This window comes from Eurosta solidaginis, chromosome 3, assembly GCF_040869045.1.
Source record: "Eurosta solidaginis isolate ZX-2024a chromosome 3, ASM4086904v1, whole genome shotgun sequence".
NCBI lineage: Eukaryota > Metazoa > Arthropoda > Insecta > Diptera > Tephritidae > Eurosta > Eurosta solidaginis.
The window spans coordinates 157,925,628-157,948,767 of NC_090321.1; the positions used below are offsets into that span (position 1 = coordinate 157,925,628).

At 35.2% G+C, this 23,140-nt stretch overlaps 2 protein-coding genes across 7 annotated transcripts in view; one reads left to right on the top strand and one right to left on the bottom strand.

Moving 5' to 3' along the window:
* The window catches only part of Cdk4 (Cyclin-dependent kinase 4), a 205,416-nt gene that overhangs the window by 141,683 nt on the left and 40,593 nt on the right, over positions 1 to 23,140 (bottom strand). For 5 of the 6 annotated variants that reach the window (XM_067773490.1, XM_067773487.1, XM_067773488.1 and 2 more), the window contains exon 2: positions 17,841 to 18,046. The exons of the other annotated variant lie outside the window; for it this stretch is intronic. In XM_067773490.1, the coding sequence (XP_067629591.1) occupies positions 17,841 to 17,931 (91 nt within the window). In that variant the 5' untranslated portion in view covers positions 17,932 to 18,046. The remainder of the gene's footprint in view (positions 1 to 17,840; positions 18,047 to 23,140) is intronic. 6 annotated transcript variants of the gene reach the window in all.
* Positions 11,921 to 16,088, top strand: LOC137244463 (uncharacterized). Its single transcript, XM_067773464.1, has 7 exons — positions 11,921 to 12,102; positions 12,181 to 12,438; positions 12,717 to 12,793; positions 14,843 to 14,947; positions 15,002 to 15,214; positions 15,322 to 15,481; positions 15,537 to 16,088. Exons 1-7 carry the CDS (start codon positions 12,039 to 12,041, stop codon positions 15,641 to 15,643), a joined length of 984 nt encoding a protein of 327 aa, XP_067629565.1. The 5' UTR covers positions 11,921 to 12,038; the 3' UTR covers positions 15,644 to 16,088.

Sequence of the window (23,140 nt, forward strand, 5' to 3'; positions counted from 1 at the left end):
AAATTGGAAATTCTGAACTTGAATTGTAATTTTCTGAACTTAAATTGGAAATTCTGAACTTTAATTGTAAGTTTCTGAACTTGAATTGTAATTTTCTGAACTTGAAATGAAAATTCTGAACTTGAATTGTAATTTTCTGTACTTGAATTGTATTTTCTGAACTTGAAATGAAAATTCTGAACTTGAATTGTAAATTTCTGAATTTAAATTAGAAATTCTGAACTTGAATTGTAATTTTCTGAACTTAAACTAGAAATTCTGAACTTTAATTGTAAGTTTCTGAACTTGAATTGTAATTTTCTGAACTTAAACTGGAAAAGGTGTAGTTAGAGTTCTGTCTTTTTTCCATATTAACAACTGGTATTTTTAACACGGACATGTCCTACGAAATATCAATTGCCAGTGTCTGCATCAGCATCATACATGTTGACAAACTAGTCATTATATACACCTGAATGGTACCAGATGCCACACTAGTCAGTGTAACACATCAGTATCATACCAATTAACACTTTAGTCAGCCCAACCAGAGAGGAAAGATATAATAAGAACACACATCAGTTCGATTTTCATTTGTAATGTACCCATTAGTGGTGGGTAATGACACTATTTTTTGAGTGTTAACACAGTAGCACAGGCACACTTTGCAGTGTTAACACATTGTGTTGACACAATTGTGTTATAACTGATTATCGAAAGTCGATATGAGTGTAGGCACAATATCAGAGCACAGTACTGTGTTACTTACCTCTAACGCCACGTTTGACGCCATTTCGAAGAGTAAATCATGGCAACATTTATCTTCTTTCATACTCCAATTTTTCAAAGTCATATCATCTGATCAAGAGGATAGTAAGTGCCCCTGTGGACACCATTTTTTTTATGAAAAAATCAAAATAAAATCAAAATTATGAGAGCGCAGTGAGAATTTTAAAATCTTTTTAAATGTCATTATCCTCTCACCGGTTTTATTTTGTAATATTTGTATCATGTGTATAAATATGTTTTGATTGAAATGTCATTGGAAAGCAATACAATCAACACACAAGCACAATGGACTATGTATGTATGTCCACTTACGATCTGAGTGTCATTCTCTGTGCTATAGAGCGTGTTACTGTGTTATGATCATTTACCAGTTTGAGCGGCATTGCACAGTCAGCTTTGTGCCATCGAGTGTGCCACTGTGTTATAAATTAATCGATAAGTGTGCGTGTGCGTGCCGCACATTACTGAGTGTTAACACAATAACACAGTACAGTGCTGTGTTACTCAGCCTTAGTACCCATGATTAAATTACTAGAGGTTTCTTCTTCAATGACAGAGCTTTGACACCCCCAAATTTAAAAATCTGGACGGGTTGTTTTCGAAGAAAAACGGGGAATAATGCAATCCCCTTCAGCGACATTGTAGTAGAAAAGTACCTTTAGTAGTATATTAGTAGTGATAATAAATTTGTAAATTATTTGTGGGAAATAATTAATTTTCTACTAAATATTCCGTGAATTGATAAAGAATTATGTTGGTTTGGTCATTCTTTTAGAATTTGTTTGAAGAATGTCGTACGTCAGAATTTATTCAAAAATACACTATCTTATAATTTGTTTCAAAAACCCCCTTTCTGAGCATAAGTTTAATGTAATTTGATATAAGAGGGAGTTAATGAAAATCATTCTGAGATAACGCGTTCTGCAACCTAATTCTGATATAGGGCGTTTTTGTGACAAATCCTGAAATGGGAAATCTTTTAAAAATACTTTGAGATAAGACGATTTCGAATAGGCAGCCGATATGGGGTGATACTCTACTTAGCAGCCGCAATGAATGGCTTATTGTCTTAGAACTTTATATTCCGGCTTTGACTTTGACAGAAGAGTTAAGCTTTTGTGGGGCCCTGTTACGTTTATTGGGATTTATATTCGGAAATTTCGGAAAGCTCTCTTCCGTTTAAGTATTCATGGAAGTGCTCCGGATAAACCGTTAATAAAGAATATTCGCAACACGTTCGTTTCATACTACCTCACGAGGACCGAATATTCCAAATAAGTATATACATAATAATCCAAATATAAAACAATTCCACAAATTCTTAAATGAAGATGACTGTTCCGAGCATATGGTATGAATAAGTTAACATGCTCAATGAGTACATTTCGTTTTGGCATCTCCATTATCTACTAATGACATTTTTACGTGAATCGATTTACTAATCGAGTGTTTGACAATGATTTTTAAATAAGTTAAGTTTTCGTGTGTTCATAGGCTTACGAACTGACGTCTCTTATTATATCTATCCTCCCCGGCCTAACATTCTTAACTGACGTTTGCATTGCAAATTGTCGACTGAAAGCGTTCGCCCATTTCATCGAGTCCGACAGAGAAAATTCTAGTGAATGAACTGTTATAAACTGACTAGTATGAATAAACCCAAAAAATTCTAGTCAACCAGAATGTTTGCTGACTACTTTATCTTTTGCCTGCAGGGATACTGAGAACGCCTTTTTCAAACGCTTGTATGAATTCACAATGATCGACAACTTCTCTTTTCGAGTTGCGAGTGATATTTACACCGGCGACTCTTTAGCCCGAGTTAAAGTTGACATACCCTGCAGTCAAAAGCCAAAGTAGTCAGCAAACATTCACAGCAATTCTAAATATTCTCGCGGAATTTTGTTTCTGCGGATTTTTTATTCCCGCGGAAAAATTCCTCCATTTCTTTTCTCCTAGGGAAAAGAATAATTGGGGAATAGGAATTTCGAATTTTCGAAGTCAGCTGTTTTGTCAATTGAAATTTTGTTGCGCATTTCTTATTTTGTTTAGAAAATAGAAAAGTTTAATTATTGTTGCGAATTTGTTTGAAATTAAGAAATAAAATATAAACAATGCATAGTATTGCATTTCATGTGGTATTCACTGAAATGCGTAATGAATTGGTGCCACAACAACACCAATAGAGGAGCATAAGAAGATGAAGACGATGGGATAACACAAATCCGCCGGAGTTGCCTGCTTTCATTCAGCAAAACTATTTTCTGGCGGCCAAGTCGAGTTGAATTAGTCTTTCATCATATGCCAAAATCTATTTAAGCCTTCTTAAAAATCCTTGCGCAATTTCTGGATGGCTGTATCAAATATAGGAAGAGCTCTTCCGTTGCTTATGATATACTTTTCGACTTAAAATAAAGAATATTGTGGTTGTTGTTGTTGTATTAACAGTGAGAATATTGTGGTAGAATGTAAATACATATTTTAGCACAAATTTGTACAAATAAATGTTCTTTCTTAAAAGAACCAATTTCCTTAACTATTTTTATACATTCCCTGTAATTTAACTAGTGAAAAAACTCCTATGAAATGGCAGAGAAATCTCCTTCTCCCTCACATTCATAATCAGCGTTGACAGATTGACGACGCCGTCGTCATTTTGACGATTTTCAACTAGAATGACGCTTGGACGATTCTGTTATGAAAAATTACGATTTAAGCCTGCCTTCTATGTAAGATTTATTTTAAATATTTAAACACCAAGAAATAGATCCAATAATGTTGATTTTAGAGGGACACTACAGTAAAAATTTTGAAGTGATCAACTTAGCTCGTGAAACCGGCGGAGTGGTGATGATATATTTGTCTCCGCATTCCACTCATAAAATGCAACCTCTAGACAGAGCATTCATAAGCCCACTCAAGACTTATTACAGTAACGAATTAAAGAATAGTTACTAAATTCCAAAGCGTTTTAAAAGGTTCAGACTGGCCAGGTTGCAGTTAACGGTTTCAGATGTACTGGTATATACCCATTCGATCGAAATATTTTTACTGATGCAGACTATATTGCTGCAAATGATATGTATGACCACCTAATTGCCGGAAACTCTGAAGTTTCCGAGCAAAATAATACAACTTCGGAGACTGGACGTACTCTTACTTCACCGACATCTAATTCAAATCGAGTGACTTCTCCAAAACCTGTGGTATCAACCAGTAAAGGAGTCGTTTCACCATGGAACTTTAAAAAAACCAGCAGCGAAAGCTTGAAAAGCTGAATGTGAAGAATTAATCAATGACTGAAGTAAGCGTCGTCTACGCAGAATCGAACCAAGGGAACTTTGTTGAAAAGCTTCCAGACGGGGCAATTTGCTCCTTTTTCGAAAAGTTATGGAAGGACGAAAGAAATATATCAGAATGGAGTGCTTGTTTACAGTGCGATACGGTTTGGGTTCATAACGTCTGCATCCCCAAAAAAAATCTAATTTTTATTTGCGAGACTTGCACAAATTGAAGTTTTTAAGCAATTTTGATATTTCCAATAACTTGTTCATTTTTAATATCAACGAGCCAAGGAGGTATTTTATTTAATCTTTTGAGAAGTTATTTATCTTTTAAAGAAAATTGGAAAATTAAAAAAAAAAAAATTTTAAAAGAAGTTATTTAATATTTTCTTTAGTAAATTAAAATTAGCCTACGTTTGCGTACCACATTACCCGCCAATTTTTGGGGAAGCGGCATTTCGAGCTCACCCGAATTTCGTCTTATAAATTGTAAACTGTTGGTGGTATATATCTTTTGATAAAGTACGCTATAGATGATATTTCACAAAACAAAATGTGATGAAAAAGAGGTGAATTGGACCTTTGGTTAGGCCAAAATTACCCAAAAACTAAACGCTAGACCACAAATGCCGCAGTTCCTCTATTTCGAAGACATTTCTAAGGTTCCTCCAGAAGTTGTTTGGAAAATATCAAAAGAGCTGACTCTACATACGCTTTTTTTAATTTATGTGCATTCGTTGCAGATCTAATGTTCTTGCCACACTCTTCAGCGAATGTAGAACGAACTTTTTCTAAAATAAATTTACACAAAACAAAAATCCGAAACCGTCTGGAATCTGATACATTAAAAGGAATAATAGCCCAAGATTATTTAAAATTGAATAACTTTTCCTGTTATAATATTAAACCGCAAATAAATATGCTAAAACATTAACGCGAAAATGTATAACTAAGAAACTAAAATGATATAGGAGGTTCAATTCGAGCTCAAAGAAAAAAATAATAATAATTGTTAAAATGACTTAAAACAAGTACCTTTTATATGTAATACAAAATTTATGTTTTAAGACGTTTTTGTTATTGTAACGAAAATTCTGCAAATCCTCTTATTTGCAATCTTCTGCTAACGTTCGAATCACTAAACTGTTGAATAAATAACTCCAATATTGAATAATGGAAAAATGGCCTTTATTAAAGTACTTCACAATAAATAATACTACTATTGCTCGCCAGATAGCGTCTTAATCAAAACTGCTTGTAGTGCCTCTACCAATGGTGCTTTTATACTCTGTGATTTCCTCGTGGCATCTTCTAGGCGCTTCCAGAATTTACTTAGTTACCGCCATATAATTATAACTGCATATGCACGTATATAGCTTCTCATATGCTTGTATTTGTGAGCGACACTTCCACAATTACAATTGCATACTTTTGGGAGCATCTCAGATAAGATATCTGCATGTGTTTGTGCATCTCTTCTCTGCTGCGTGTACGTACATATGTGTAGACATAATGAGTTATTCGTTTATGTAGATTCATGATTGATTTATGGATGTGCATACAATCACTGCTTAGCATCTGCTTAGAGATAGCAGTACCCCTTAGTGTTGCTAATATTCGTAACATTATTTATAAAATAAAACGAAATGAATTGAAAACGATTTTATATGTTGTATGTGGCAACAAAAAATAACAATCAAAGAGAATTTTCAGAAAAGCGCTTTTAAAGTTAATATTGTTGAATGAAATCCGGCGATCTCATTTTGGTTGCCGGCGAATACAATCGTACGTCCCCTGGTAATAACCCAAATTCTTCCTAACTCAATTTTGGTTGTTATTGGTTGTTGCCATAGATATGACGATTTTTTTGGCGGCGTCTGACGACTTGGAAAAAAAATATATGGCAACGCTGTTCATAATACCTACTTTTCTCCCATAACCGGTTTCCGCTTTTTCCAACATTGTTCAAGAGAAGTGAAAAAACCCACAAGGAATTTTTATTTAGAATACGAGGAATGGGAGAAGGAAAAAAACTCGCACGGAATTTTCGTTTAGAATTGGGCTGATTACAGTTCATTGACTAGAATTTTGTGGGGTTATTCATACTATTTTGTGTATGAGTAGTTATTTGACAATGCCAGATATCGTCCAAATCAACGGGCACATAAACACAAGCATGACAAGTCGATCCTCACCGTTACCTCAAAGAAGATATCGAAAACGCCAAGCCTTCCATATCAACAGTCCCAGACGGATAACCTATGCCGATGCGAAAACACCTTGGCCATGAGGGCATCAGCAGCCTAACACATTTTTTTCTACTTGGCGTTAAAAGCCTTTGCCATTCCAGAATAACGGAGATTGAAAAGGATAAAACCACAACCAAAAACCGGAAACCCAGCCAGTACCTAACGATATTATGCCTTTGGTCAGTAACGAAAACATTTGAAGCCGTCACGATTCCCTCAATTAAATGAAATTCTTCGGGCATCCAGCCATCAGCATGACTTCCGTAAAGTGCATATCACTACCACCGTTCTGAACTCCATTAACACTAATCATAGGACGGTGCTAGTGCAGCTTGGCCTGTTTTGACGTAGTCAACCACGACTGGTTCGTCCTTCTCCGTTAGATAGATAGATAATTTATTGAAGATTGCACTGCGACCATTGGTCTATTGTGCCCTCACCTCCTTCACAGCACATCAACCAAGCCGACTTCCTTGATGAATCCTAGCCGTTCTCTTGGCTTGAGGGATTTAATGTGGGAATGTTCTGGCCATGGTGAGCTCATAAACTTAGCCCTCCGCCGGCTCCGCTGATCGATCACAAAATTGGCATGTGTTATTCCGTTACTTTTTAGGTTTTATATATACATATGTACGTATTTTTATCAAAATTTATTCCAAAGTATAATGTATTGAAGTGATAAATTTTAAAGTGATATATGTATGTATATTAACTTGGGTCGATTTGTATGGACGAAAGTTAACCAATATCGCGCCATCGATTTTTCGATAGGATTTGGGCTCAAGAAAAAAAGTTCCACTACGCATACCCAAAAAAATAACTTTCGAGCCTGCGAAAAAAATAATGGCGAAAGGGTAAATTTTTCGACCAAAACACTCCCCAAAACCCAAAAAATATTTTTTTTTTTTCAAAAAACTGTTGTAAAACGTTGGCGGTATCAGTTTTTTAAAAAAAATTAATATTTTTTGGGTTTTGTGGAGTGTTTTGGTCGAAAAATTTACCCTTTCGCAATTTTTTTTTTCGCAGGATCGAAAACTATTTTTTTGGGTATGCGCAGTGGAACTATTTTTTCCTGAGCCCAAATCCTATCGAAAAATCAATGGCGCGATGTCGGTTGATAAATCGACCCAGTCTAATATACATACTTTTTATATATATGAAATATAATGAGTAAAATGAATTTAAGCTAATTTATCAATTTTCAAGTAATTTTTCAACCCAACTAGGACTAGTGCAGGGGCGTAGCCAGAAAATTGCCTGGGGGCGGCTCAAAAAAAGAATTTTTTTTTCAGTTAAATAAATAAAAAAAAATGTTGTCTCTAGCTTTAACATTAAAGTACGTGTATTGAGAATGAGATATGAAAAAGGTTACATAAAAAAGTCAAGCGCATGCGTCGGCTTTTCTTTGCCATTTCATCTAAAACTTCATCAACGGTAACAATTTGATCACGGTGGATGCTTAGTGATGCACAGCCATTCAATCGATTTTCACTCATCGTGCTTCTCAAATAGTTTTTAATCAGCCTAAGAGTTGATAAAGATCTCTCGTTAATTGCCGTTGTTACTGGAAGCGTACACAAGATTTTCAACAACATGTGAACATTAGGAAAAGCCACAGAATCGCATTCCTGTAATATTAATCATAGATAAATTGATAAAAAAAAAACGAAGTACCTCCTTCAGGAATAAGTATAATTCATGCTTTTTGAGCCTATGCATGCATGAGATCTAACGTATACGTATATAAAATTCAAAGGAAAAACTGATCGAATAGAAAAAAATTTTATTTAAAAAAGTCATATCTACACGGAAAAAACACTAATGTGTTTTTTACATTTTAAAATGTGAAAAACACATTATTTTTTCATTTATCAAATAATTTGAATTTTACATTTGTGAAATGTGTTTTTGACATGAAAAAATATGTTTGATATTGCATTATAATAATGTGTTTTCCACATGGAAAATAATGTGAAATTTGCATTATATTTCAAAATAGGAAATGTGTACTTCGAAAAAATGCTGTAAATTTAGTATTATTTAAATGTGGAGAAGAAAATCAAAGCACTAAAATTAGTATCGTTTAATTCGGCAAACAACAGAACCGTAAGCAATGTTTATATGTATGTTTATATGTCGCCGTGATGTAATGGCAGAAGAATCATGCAAATATTCAGACTCATGGAGTTTTCATATTTGCCTTTTCATTCCGATGAATGTAATCGCGGTTGAGGCAAACGAGCAAACGCCTGAATTGATTATGAGCCTCCTGCGATTTACAACCAGATTGACTGAATTTTGTGTGTATTAGTGCAGTAGGGTGGCTTCGTGACACACGTATTTGTTGTCGGCTACACGTTGATGAAAATCAAAAAATTTAGATTTTTTCATTTGACGCTTGCTTATTTGATAGTCGCGGGGTGTGATTGACAAAACAGCAGTGTTGTATTTAGTTTGTGTCGACATTCAAAATGAACAAGTGCACGGAAGAACAGCAATTCATATTAAAATTTATTGAAAATTATCAATGTTTAGCAGCTTTATGGAATGTAAAGCTTTTATTATTATTTAATACAATTTTTATTAATTTTTTTATTATTTAATAAAACTGCTGTAGTTGCAAGTAAAAAAAGTCATCATCCGATGACGGCATATTCACGTCCAAACGCTACGTTTGCTCAATGCAAATGTTGATTGATGGCTTTTTATTTGATAGTCGCGGGGCAAGCGTCAAATACCCGACACGCATACATACAAAAATTCCGTCAATCTGGTTGTAAATCGCAGGAGGCTCTATATTCACGCATGCAATAAGTTGGTTGATTTTAAATCAATGTCGGTTATGTTCGTTTAAGCAAGTTGGATCATTGAACACGATCATGTTGCCGAATGTAATCGAACGTTGTTGGCGTGAATACAAATAGTTTGATTTTACAAAGACCTGTTTCAATTTATATATAATGGAAATATCAACAATATGGACGTAATAGTTTAGCACGGCCTTACTTATGGAAGCCAAGTAATCCAGTAAAGGTCCATCGATATTCACCTACTACCCTACAAGAAACGCTGATAGTTTTACTAATACACTCACACTTGTAATTGACAATGCTGATCCTGCGATGACGTAAACATTGATACTCAAATTTGTGTATGTTCCTTTGTTCGCACACGCATATCCGCGTGTACCCAACGACAGCCTATAATCATGAAAAAGGACTCAAACTGGGAAAGCTTCGGACACCTGGTACAGAACAAAAGAACATACAGCAGATACCATTATGCATGTGAGACAGATACATAATTCTCAACGGAATTTTATGTCTGCGAGAACAGTTTATCCGATTTAATCATGTTGTCACTTCTGACTGTCATATGACAATTAAATGATTATTACGGTTGTTTTGTTATTTTTTAAATTGCGCAATTTTCAACCGACGAATACCAAATAAAAAATAAGTTTAAAAAATGAAAAAGAGAGCATTTCAAAGCTCCATGCTAAAAGAAAAAAGAAAATTCGAAAATAATATTAGAAAATACAAAAAGCTGTCGGAATGTGTGGGGCGCACTCAAAAAATTGATGCGGGAAAAATAATAGTGGTTAGTGGTGATTCGTTTTTAAATGTGTTTCCGCATGAGGAAAGCGCTCTTCTCGCAAACTCCATTGGTGCAGTTGTACCAGAAAGTACTTCCATATTCGGAAAAGCCAGTTCTTGCAATCCATCTGCAAGTGCGCTTTCATCAGAGTTAAGCGTTCCATGTGCAAGGTCTCTGAATTATGATCATATTGCATCCGAAAGTCCGTTTTTAGCTTGTGATACAACTGCAACAGAAAGTGGCTTCTTGATTGAGGCAGGCGTTACTATTGCAAGTTCTTTAAATTATGGTGCAATTACATTAGAAAGTGAAGTTAACAATGCCAAAGAAATAAGGGCATGGGCCATTAGGAATAATGAGTCCCAAAATTCTGTTGATGATTTGCTTAAAACTTTGAATAGAATGAAAGTAAAAGGTTTACCATTTTCTGCTAAAACCCTTATGAAAACCAGTCGGGAATCGGTGAATATTCGAACTATTCCTAATGGTGAATACCTATACATCGGTATTCAAAGTTATTTTAATTTTTACCCTTTTACAAATCTTGAAGATGTTGATGAAGTCCTAGTTGATGTAGGTATTGATGGTTTAAGCCTTTTTAAAAGTTCCGACCGAGTTTTATGGCCAATCCTTGGCGCACTTTCTAATTTTCCCGATGTTGATCCCTTTTTAATTGCGTGCTTTTCTGGTTTAAAAAAACCCGAAAGTCTTAATGATTTCATGGAAGATTTCTGTTTGGAAGTTCAGTGGTTAAGAGAAGCGGGAGTTAAAGTTGGTCCTACTGAAACCCTAAAAAAATTCAATGTGCGATTATTTTGCTGTGACTCCCCTGCAAGAGCATTCGTTACGAGTACTTTGTCTCATAGTGGCAAAAGCGGTTGTCCCAAATGTAGCCAAAGAGGCTCGTACATCGATAGGGTGTGTTATTCAAAAGAAGTTGGCCCTCCAAGATCGGATTTGACTTTTGATTTGCGTTGTGATCCTCCCCATCATGTTGGCGAATTCAAAGAAAAGAAGAGTATTTTGGAAGAAACAGGATTTGGCATGGTTTCTCAATTTCCTCTGGATTGTATGCATCTGGTTGACCTGGGTGTTACTAATAGATGGTTGAAACAAGTTTTAAAATATATAGATGTGCAAACTGTGAATGAAAAAATTTACTATGTCGCTCAGTTTGTTCCCTCTGAGTTTGGACGCATATCCAGAAAATTAAGCGAGCGTAAAAATTGGAAATCCACTGAGTTTAGGCAATTTTTGTTGTACACGGGGATTTTCCTGCTAAAAGATTGTGTAGAAAGCCACTTATACTACCATTTCCTATTATTGCATTGTGCTATAAGGCTTTTATCGAGTGAATGGACGTGTAAAACAAACCATGACGTCGCCCAAAACCTTTTAAATGACTTTGTTAGTTACTATGGTGATTTATTCGGAGATGAGTATGTTTGCTTTAACATCCACGGTCTTCTTCATTTGCCAGATTGCGTCAAGCAGTTTGGCCCTCTTGATTCATTCTCAGCATATAGGTTCGAAAACTTTATGCAGTATTTAAAACAACTTGTAAACAAGCCTAACTGTATTCTACAACAGATATTCCTCAGACTTGATGAAAGACAAGGATTTAATGTAACTACGGGAAAGTCTTCGAAAATGGGAGCATTTGTTGTAAACCCTCTGAAGAGAAAGGATTCCTTTTGTTTTAGCGGAAAGGTGGGCCCTATTAAAGTTCTTAATATAATTGAATCTTCTAATTCGAAAAAAGTTATTTGCAACGTATTTAAAAGGACTGAAAACTATTTTGAAGAGCCCCTTGAGTCTTCTCATAATCTTGGAATAGTAGTTGCTACAGATTTAATGACAGAAAAGGTCGAATTATCTTATGAGGATATTGATTACAAATACTTTTGTATTCCCCTTGATCAGAAGTTTCTCCTTATCCCACTTTTGCATCACCTATTCCACGATTTTTCGCATAAACCCACACATTCTGCATAAAAAATAATAATGATAATAAAAAAAAATATGAAAAAAATAAAGAAAAAAAAAATAAAAATGAAGAAATAAATAAAAACAAATATAAAAAATAATAATAAATAAAAATACAAAAAAAATTTTAAAAATAATTAAAATATTATTTTACATGAGTGCAGAAAATTCTTTTAATTTTGATGATTGGATTGTGGAAGACAGCCAACCTGAAAATGGTAAGTGTAAAATCATGTAAACAAGTTTCTGTAGTTTGAATATAATTGCAGGATTATCTGATCATTTCCTATTTTCAGCACCACCGACCATTAAGAAACGAAGATTTTTTGAAAAGAAATCACCACAGGCAGAGCAACAACAAGCACAACAAGTTATGCATAATTCATACATTCACCATATGCAATTTGATCAACCACAGCAACAGCAATTAATTCAACCACAAACACATCAACCATTTATACCATGCTATCAACCGCAGCTATCCGAGGGCAACCGTACCCAACCACAGGCACAGCATTCAACTCCGACACACCAAACACCAGAATTCAATGATGGTAATTTCAAGTTGCTTGCTGGCAGCTCTTAAGATTCAAAAAAATTTTATGCATGTATGCAAACTAGTGGTGGGATTATTTTCGAATAAACGTTATTCAAATAAATTAATAAATTTATTCGTTTCAAATAATTCGAATAATATTTATTCGAACTTTTTATTCGTTTATTCGAATTCCTTTCCTTATTATTCGAATAGTCCCACCCTTAATGCAAACCCTTATTAACTTATTAAGTGCCAAGTAAAACCTGTAATTACGTATACTTGTTTTTATTTCAGAATTTTTACGCACACTAAGGGAAATTGCTCGAAATCAAATTGAACTAAAAAACCAAATGCAGGTGTTACAGACCACAGTAAGTTTAAAGTATTTATAATTTAATAGTATGTTATAAATTTAAAGTATTTTCAATTCGTAAATTAATGTATCGTTTTTTATTGTTTTATGACTGTATTTCTTTTGTGTTTAGAAATTGATTGATCGTTATTTGACTAAGTAAAATCTTAATTGGAATGATATTAGTAGTATAGGTAATAGTCTAGTTGAGGAGTCGACTGCTAATACGCTACCAAAAATATCGGCAGAGGTGTCAAAGGACGCGTCTTGACATCAGTATTAAAAATCCGAAGGCGGAAAATAAAAATATTAACTCGTTCAAAAGATATTAACGAAAAACCGAAAAAAGACCCACGGTGATGCACAAATTTTTTTGTGGGTACTAACACAACAACAACCACATGCAAATCGCCAACTTCAACTGCAAATATTTCCAGACATGGATAAAGTTTTTCTTTTCCGCCATCGGATTATTGTTCTCGAGATTAATACGCGTCTTTTGACACCTCTCTCGATATTTTTGGTAGCGTATTAGCAGTCGACCCCTCAACTAGACTATTACCTTAGTATAATTGTTTTATTTTGTTAATCAATATCCAGCTACCAAATAATGAAAGGAAAGCACAACTTGTTCTAAATTTTTGACCGACTCCGTAGTAATTGTGTCCCACCACTATCACACATAATCCAATTGTTTATAGATTTGCTTAACGGCAAATGATGCAAATATCATGCGCGCATGCATATTTGGAATCAACATTTTTCGAATCTTCCAATTTTATGGCGCACATAAAGTCTGAACAGAAGGTCCAGAAATGTGGATCTTGCAACGCTTAAACTCCTGTCCATGAGCGTCACCACCACCGTGAGAGTGAACATGCCCTCTCCCTCCATGTAAATGTCCATGCCATGTTGAAAAGCATATATTCCAACCAAATTTACCAATAGTCCAAGCACAGATACAACAAACAAAAGTTGGTGCTCCATTTATCGTTCCACGCCCTCGAATAAAATAAAAACGGAATGAAAATTAAAACGAGGGTATTAACGTAGCGGTGCTAAAGCTTCTGCATGCACATAACCGTATGAAAATTCATCATTACCCTTCCTTACGCAAAAATTTTAACTCGTTTAAAAGATATTAACGAAAAACCGAAAAAAGACCCGCGGGTCCCTCCGAAACCGGTAGTGAAATCCATAGTACTTTTGGGCAGAACACCTTTCTGCGTTGGCGGTCTTTTGCCGCGCATATCAAAAATAACCCTGGGTGGGTCCAACACCGGTTTGGAGACAAAAACCATATCCGCACAAAACACTTATGTTCACAATTTTTTTTGTGGGTAACAACACAACAACAATAACATGAAAATCGCCAACTTCAACTGCAAATATCTCCGGACAGATATACAATTTTTCTTTTCCGCCTTCGCATTATTGTTCTCGAGATTAATACGCGTCTTTTGACACCTCTCTCGATATTTTTTAACTCATATTAGCAGTCGACCCTCAACTAGACTTTTGCCTTGAATTGTGGGTATGTAGCGAATTGAGAGGAAGTCAGTGGATGAAGACAGTCGAATGGGGTGGAATGAAGGAAAATAGGACAACAGAGTTGATAGAGGGTCAATATTAATTTAGAAAGCACTTAACAAATAACTAAAAGCTTTATTATAAATTAAATTTTATGGTTTATATTAATAAATGAAGTACAATAAATGCCATATATTCAAAAATTGGTAAAGTTTATGGCTCTTTAATATATAGCTTGAATTATCTTCAAGATTTTTGAAGTGTTGAGTACAGTAAAGTTTGAGTGAATGTGCAAATTTTTAGCAATCAGTTCATTTAGGACCTACACTCGATCCACCATTTCAATAAATATTGTTAATATTTATCACGATCCAAGTATAACGATATTTATTGAACGTGTAAGATCTGCCACACCTTGTGGGAGTTTGAATCATGATTAATTCTATATTTCTATTTTTAATTCCATACTTATGTATGTATTTATGTATTTATACTTTTTTAATTTTTTAATAAATTTATGTACATCTCTTCATTAAAGCAAACAAGTATTATGGAAACAGTTGCATCTGTAATAAATGGCGTAAGCGCCATCACAAAAAATCAGATTGCCATTGTGCAAAATTTGGAGGCACACGATCAAAATGTAAGTAATGATGTAATGCAATTATGGAGACATAAAAATTTTTTTTTTTATTAGTCAGCGAATAAGTCGGAAATGTTGGCGCAAAATGCGCTGCTGCGTGAGTGCAAAGTAGTTGCAGAGCATATTCAGAGGTCGGTGTGCCTCATGACGGGAGAAATCCGAGATAGCGCGTTGGACGAGATTGCGAGTCTCCTACCTCTGCAATCCCTTGAAGTGCTCTTTGAGGTGGAGGAAAAATTGAGCAATGCCGATTTCGTGCAAAACATGGTAAGAATTATTTTGGTGTCGAACTCCTATTTTCAAATTGAACTTAAATGATAGTAAACATTTCAAAAATCAATTTTATATATATTTTGTGTTTTATTATTTTACAGATTACATACATCCACAGAATAAAAGGAGCCTCGACAGAGGTGGACTGTGTCTTGAGACACATTTTCGCAGACTCGCTTTTGGACGGGTTCAATTGGGATGGCAGGGGAGGGGTCAAAAGAGCACTGGGTAACCTAACATTGGTTGATCCAGTGTTAAGAGGTGAGTTTACTATAAATAATCAGTAAATTTTTAAACATTTATGTCTACTTTCTAGGCGTTTTTGAAAAAGGTGCCTTGCATTTCGAAAAAGACGTCAGGGCAGCGTTAACGAAGAGCCACCACCGAACAACACAACAAAAATATGTTCAAAAAAAAAAATAAGGTTTATAAAACTATTTATTTAAACAAATAAGAAACACTTATGCCTTTATCACATACAAAATTAAAAACCTAGTGAAATAAAGTAAATAAAAAGCAAAAAGCATTGTTTCATTTTTGGCGGAATATAACAATGGTCATTTGTGATAGTATAACAGTCAAACCTGATATCTACAGTAAACTATCATTTATGACACTTTTTGATAGTTAGAGTGTCAGCACTGATCCAGGAAAATGAATGAGAGTGAGCAGTACGGCTATATACTTAATCAGTGGGCGATGTTGGTGTATAAGAAGGAGACAAAAACTCACACGTACACAGTTGTTTACATCACATTTGCGCAAGTCCCCTTATGTTTGTGATAGAAAGTTTGTATGAGGCGCTGATCGTTAGGTTGACATTGCTGACAATCATATGATAGTCATATGATAGTCAGTGTTCTTGTAGGGTAGTTTATGTGAAAAAAAAGTACTAAAACTACCATATTTTACTCCTGAGAAATGCAAAAAAAAAAACACTTTTTCGGGGGCAACATTGGTGAAAATTTTTCAAATAGGCGAATGACAGAACAAAGAAGAATTTAGAGCGAGACAAATGACGGCTTACTTCACCTGGTTATTCCACCATGGTCGTCGGCATAGAAAATAATTGTAACTCTTTCTAGTGAGGAAGGGAGATTTCATATCGCTCATTTACTTCAATAGTGTCATAACTCATAAAACACAATTTTCCAGGAGAGCCATTCGAAGATTTTAACTGCCATATGTTGCGCATATAAAGGCATATTTTCATTTGTATAGCACGTGGTAAATTTTTAACGGATCACAAAGATTTTTTATACAACATAGATCATGTTATTGGGTACGTTTATATGTTATTAGCTCAAAAGTCATGTTTTTTGAGTTATGACACTATTGAAGTAAATGAGCGATATGTAGAATTTAAACAAAAGCGGGGATAGGACACCACCCTGTGGTACCCCATGTTTAATTTTCCTAGGCTTTGAGATTTCGTTCCTAAATTGAACCGATGCTTGCCGACCACTCAGATAAATTGCGGTCCATCTTTTTGGACAAGGGGGAAGGTATGAGCCTTCTATGTTTGGGAGTACCGTGTCGTAGTTGACTGTGTCACAAGCTTTGTGATGGTAATATGTGACGTCGTGTTAATGTTTATGTGCCCTTCTGTTTGCATGACGTCTGACCTAGTCTACGGAAGCATTATAAATTGTAGCAAAAGGCGCTCGCGCATTTCTTCGAATCCGATAAAGTTTTATCGCCGAAAGCGATGGATATTTTATCATTGTGTTTTGTTGGCATACGGAGCACATGGTGTGGGGGCTAGGTGTTGATGACTCCCCCTTACTCGAATGCGTATGTCGGGGAAGGAGGGGTGGGACGGGGGTAAAAGCTGGTGCTCGAATATTGGACAACTTCAACAAAGCAGCAGCGCACTACCCTGCAAAAACCGTTGGACCATGTGGTCCACTGGAGTACTTACCATTCTACTCCACTGTAATGCAGCGATGGACCAACTCATGTTTCTACACGAACATGTTGTAAGCCGATCATTGCTCGTTTTTAACGATTGTAATCACTACACGATGTTTATTGGACTGTGGGTACTCCATGGATTACTCTGATGTAATGCGGAGCTGGAGTATATGGCCCGGTCCTAGGACATCGCAATGTTAATTGGACCATATTTTTTGTATGAATTGTGGTTAATTTTGGAGCACTCGCTTGGTCCATAGCGAGTACTCCATACATGCATGCATGGAGTACTCGCGATTTTTGCAGGGTAGTCAGTGAGCAAAAGTATCAGAAATAACATCCAACTAATAGCACTAAAGCCCTGAAAGGTGAAGATCCGGAGGTTATCGAAACTTGCCGTTCTTATTTTATGAGCTCGATGTAGGCGGTAATTCATCCATAATTCCAAAAAATTAATCGGGCTAACATTTTTTTCATTTAACGCAACAACTCCTACAGAGAAAAGAGAGCTGACAAGCTCCCTATTACTTTGCTTAATATACATATTTTGGCTCAGTATCTGCAAGCAGATGAATTTCCACTGAGAAGCTTTTCATAGCCGCTTAGACAATTTTGTTTCTAATTCAATAAACTTTTTTTGAAGCTACTACAATGCTACAATGCTATGCTGCATACATACTTATGTATATGTATACAGTTTACTTACCTGTTCCAATTACGTTAAGCTCTTCATAATTTAAAGAATCGCTGTCTCCAGATTGCGCTGTCGAAGTCATTATCCAGTTTTCTCTCCGCATTAATACAATTTCAATATCTAAATGTTTCAGTTTCTTTTGGTTTGTTATTTCAAATTATTCACTAACTTATTAGTCATTTCATCTATTATTACACACTTTTAAAACATTCTCTTTGCTTTAAATAATACAGAAGATTTTTAGTTAATATTTAAGTATGTATGCATGTATGTATGTATGTATGTATGTAGCACAAACTCCAAGAAAGCGAATAGCAATTAGAAACTAACCGTAAAAATAAGCGTGTTTATAAAAGAGAAGCAATCGCTCGAAGTACAACGTTGGCAGCAGTTCTGAAGCAAACAAATCTAATCTAAAGCGCAGCACAATTTAATGATGATATCTTTTCAACATAAAAATGAGCATTTTTATTACCCCTCATGCAGTTCTAAAGAAAAGCCAAAATCCATTCAAAATGACACTCAAGAAATGCTTGAGAAAAATTTCGCTTGTCAAATTTTTGTATGCAGTACCCAGTTCTTAAGAAATTTTTATTGCTATTCTTTAAAGATTTTTATTAACAAATTCACCCGGCAACTCTGGTTTTGCTAAAAAATAATTGATGGTATATTAGCTGGTTTTTTTTACGTCTATATATGTATATATGCACTTAAACTTTATATGGACTACAAAGTGCATAACTTTATCTACACTTCTGAAATTTCTGCGCAGAAAATTAGTACTCATAAATTTCAATACGCATTATACTCAGATCTAACTGAAACCTGTGCCTATGTTTTACCGAAGTGTAGTTTTACTTCTACAAATGGAGTGTATCCACTATTCACCGCAATCGATTCAGCTATAGGTTATGGCCAACAGAGGTGCGTGTCTCAGCTATACGGTACAATCCGTTCTGTAGCTAGTTCTTTAACCACTGCCGCTAGATAGGTCTTCTAAACATTATCTAAGTGATGATAAGCGTTTTTTTACCTGCAAATGTAGATGTATAAACATGTTAAAAGAAAACGGCTATTGTTTCTTAAGGAAAAAGTGACACTACACAAGGCAAACAAACCAACAAAGCTAAACCTTTATAAAAATCAATTGAAATTCAATATTCTGTGACCGAATCGCCATGCGTCGTCAAATGTCAAAATTTCTTGGCTGTTATTATTTCCATGCAAACGAATAAAGCAAAATATCTGGTAAGCGTTTAAGTAAGAGCTGCGTATACAAAAAAAATATGAGCTGCCAGTAAGCAAACGTTTTAAAATATGTAAATAATGCAATATTCCGGTCGTCTACAAGACTTTTTTAAAAACACTATTGAGCAAATGTTTTAAGTAATCGAACAGCGATTGAGCAGGTGATTGAGGCTGTTTACTATTGTGAAGGTTTTTTTTTCAAAAACTTTGTGTAGCAATATCACACATAATTATAACTAAATCCGGCACACAATAGAGGTGGACGGTTGCCGCAATGGTGCTCAAACGGACGAGGCGATACGTGTGTACACATTGGTTCCAAAGTAGTGGAAGGGGTAGGGTCTGCGGTATACTGTGCTGATCCGGAAATAAACAGATCATACAGCTTGCCGGATTACTGTAGCATGTTCTGTGCTTGTGTCAGGCTAAGACTCTAGCTATTAGGAGTGATACAGATGTCAGATCTAGAAGCAGCAAGTGGGATTAAGTCCTAGGAATCTTCTAGTATTTGCCAAGAGGACGGAGTTATTTTCTAACATAGGTCCTGGTTTTTGATAGGGTTTTTTAGTTTGGTCGTTAAAACAAACTTCTGGTAACACTACAGACTCATTCAGTCTAGGTGAGGTCCTCATGGACCGGCCAGTTCAACCTAACCTAACCTTGCGATCGGAGTAGATTTTGCAATAACTACGTCTACAAATATAATTACTATATAAACCGATACCAAAATTTGTTAGACATAATGATTAAAGAAACTATGTATTCCCCAACAGAATATGGTAAACATTTGTCAGAAAATTAATTTCCTTGAAGAATCTGTACGAAAAATGAAGCAATCAAAATTTATTAGTTTTGTAACACACGTAAATACTGGAAAATAGAGCTGCCGAAAAAGTGAGGTTATGTTGTTGACATCACCTATAGTATCGCATTATGAGCCACCTGCAGATGTGTTTTCAGTTCAGTTTCTTTACAAAATTTTGTTCAGGATATGTGCAAGATTTTCTGGGGCATTTTTTAACATTTCTTCAATTTGGCAAGAAATACTTCCAGGTTTAAATATATGGTTGCAGCACTCATCTCGGAAGAAATTTTATAAAGAAAATGAATAATAAAATATAAATATTTTGAAATAAAAAATTGTCAACTTTGGGTTTAAGAGTAAAATAAAATCACTTTCGGATAGTTTCAGACTAGGTTAGGGAAGGATAAAGCGATGGAAAAGTAAAAATGAGGGATATATGAAGGCAGAAGGAGGCGGCAGAGGACAAGCCGAGTGGTGGAAGAGAGAAAGCGAGCTTGCGAGGGAGAAGAGGAATATGACATGAGAAAAGAACAATAATATTAAGAGCAAAAGCAAGATTATGGTGGAATAAAGAGGTGAAGTAAGCCGTCAATTGACTTGCTCTAAATTCTTATTCGTTCTGTCATCCTATCTGAAAATTTTTGACCAATGTGTCTCCGAAAAAGTGTTGCTTTCTGCATTTTTCAGGAGTAAAATATGCCACCTTTAGTACTTTTTTCACATAAACTATTAGGTGAATATCGATGGACCTTTACTGGATTTTATTACAGAGATTCATCATTTGAGTATCTTTGGTGTTGGCTTCCATAAGTAAGGCCGTGCTAAACTATTACGTCCATATTGTTGATATTTCCATTATATATAAATTGAAACAGGTATTTGTAAAATCAAACTATTTGTATTCACGCCATACTGAAGACTTTCGAGAAATGGTTTTGCCATTACTGCATCAAGAACACCAAAACTGTCGTATTACACCTTATTTATGAAAATACTTCGCTAAAACAATGGTATTCTAAATATACAAAAAATTTAAACTCATTGTTGCTGTTTTTCCTAAAAATCAGACCACTAATATGAGAGGAATGTTACTCTTAAGGATTGTAATTTATATATGAATCCGGCTCGCTTCGGATCAGCATATTCTGGTTGTAGGCCAACTACCGCTGGGCGAGTCTATCCCCTGACATATTTTGGTAAATAATCAGCCCTATTCTGCATTTCGACTTGGATTGGAATTTTTTCGATTTGGCAATTTTGGTATTCTGTGTTCCAATCTCTTTCGATCCAACTTCGAATCGTTCGATCTTTTGTATTCTGCATTTCGATCGTAGTTCCGTTTTTCTAAGTTGCAAATTAGTTGGCGGAAAAATATTTTCTTTTTATTTTTTTATTAATTTATAACAGAATTTTAACAAAAATGTAAGTAAAACTTGTTAAGAAACGTAAAAGGCTTGATGATGATTGTTTTTTATATGTTTCCAGGTCAAAAACAACATGTCGATGTCGAAGTCCTTGGACGTATTTGCGCCGCAAAAGTATCTAACACATACTTGAAAGCATCCTTGTTAAGTCGAAAGTTTTTTATGAACCTAAATAAGAAAATAAGTCATTAAACTATACCACTTTTAAGTTCAATTTCTTACAATTCGTCACTCATCTCAAATGGATTACACAAATCTCGCAATATTTGCCTTTCCATTCTCGCCTGGCAATTTTCGAATGCGTTGCTTTCCAACTCCATAAATAATGCCGCGGCTATTGATTCCATTATAATAAAAAAATAAAATAAAATAAATGTAAGGCGCGATAACCTCCGAAGAGATCTAAGGCCGAGCTTCTCTTCCAATTTGCGTCGTGCTCCTCTTGATTTTCCCTACAAATTGGCCGGACGGGACCTACATGTTTTATGCCGACTCCGAACGGCATCTGCAAAATCTTATTTCTAAAATTTTGATGTTGCTCTGCCCGGGAGTTGAACCCAGGGCATACGGTGTGATAGGCGGAGCACGCTACCATCACACCACGGTGGCCACCAATAGACAGCTATAATTTGTGTCTGTTCGTTGGGTCCAGATATATGCCAAAGCAAGCTGCCGGAGTAGAGGAAGGTGAAGCGAAAACGTAAACAATCCTTGCGGAAAGAATAAATAAATCTTCATAAAGTATTTTAGGGCAGTGCAATGAAATTAGCATCCTTAAAATTCGGAAAATGTCAACTATATTCGTGCAGGAATCCGTTTTAACAAAACTTGGTGGCCACGGCAGGGAATTGGCCAAAAGAACGACAAAAACACACTTACAAAAATACTCAAAAAAATATAACACTGCGGCAATATATTCTATTGCTTTTTTTTGTACAAAATGGCGTGGATAATAAAATATAAACGTTTTTCAGTATTTTTTACAAATTTTCTTTAATTTATTTTGTTCCAATGTTCACACATTCCGTACCAACAGCTGATTTCGAAAAATCATTTGCTCTTCCTCTTCTCTTTACAATTCCGTCGAAATGCAGAATACCAAACTTCGATTGAAGCGGAGCGTAGAACGGGAACGTAATCGAAATGCAGAATAGGGGTGAATAACTTCGTAACATTAGTAATACATCATGAATTAAAATGTCAAGAGTTTTTGGGTCATCTTCTGATTAAATTTGTTATTATATTTTCAAAAGGATATGTTTTACTTCCGACTCCCAACGAAAAATCAACAGAGCTGATGCACATTTCAATGAATGTTTAGGGATGGAAACACATTTAAGACTATAACTATTTCCAATTGTGACTGTAAAACATTTCATCGAACCCGAAACCCTTTTAAGTTCCGTAAAATGCGGAAAAGTCCGGTTTTTCAATGAAAGTTTAACCTGCTGTTGAAGTTGAGGTCAGGTTACTCTAGCCGGATCCATTGAATTTTACTGCTATCACAGTTTAAGTGGCTAATTTGAGTTTTTTATTTTTATTAGATCCTAAAAGTAATGTAAACTCGTAGTGGTCCTTTTGCACTGATATAATGAAAAAAGCAGTTTCGGTAATGGCTTTCGTAGCAATGTATTTACTTTTCTACTTCTATTATTTCAAAGCGGGTAAAAATTTTACCCTCTTCTGACCGTCGAAAATACAACCCTACAGTTTCAAATAGCGTCATCTTCTTTTTTATTTACTTCACTTGTGATTACACCATGTAGCAAGGGAAGAGAGAGACCGGCGGTAGATGGAAATGCTAAAAGAGGAAGAATAGGAACAAAGAGCGTAGT

What these genes read in the sequence shown, in the direction of transcription:
- LOC137244463 (XM_067773464.1), top strand. Translation starts at nt 12,039, where the DNA reads ATGAGTGCAGAAAATTCTTTTAATTTTGATGATTGGATTGTGGAAGAC. An exon ending in AGACAGCCAACCTGAAAATG is followed by an intron (nt 12,103 to 12,180) that starts GTAAGTGTAAAA and finishes TCCTATTTTCAG; the next exon opens with CACCACCGACCATTAAGAAA. An exon ending in CCGATTTCGTGCAAAACATG is followed by an intron (nt 15,215 to 15,321) that starts GTAAGAATTATT and finishes ATTATTTTACAG; the next exon opens with ATTACATACATCCACAGAAT.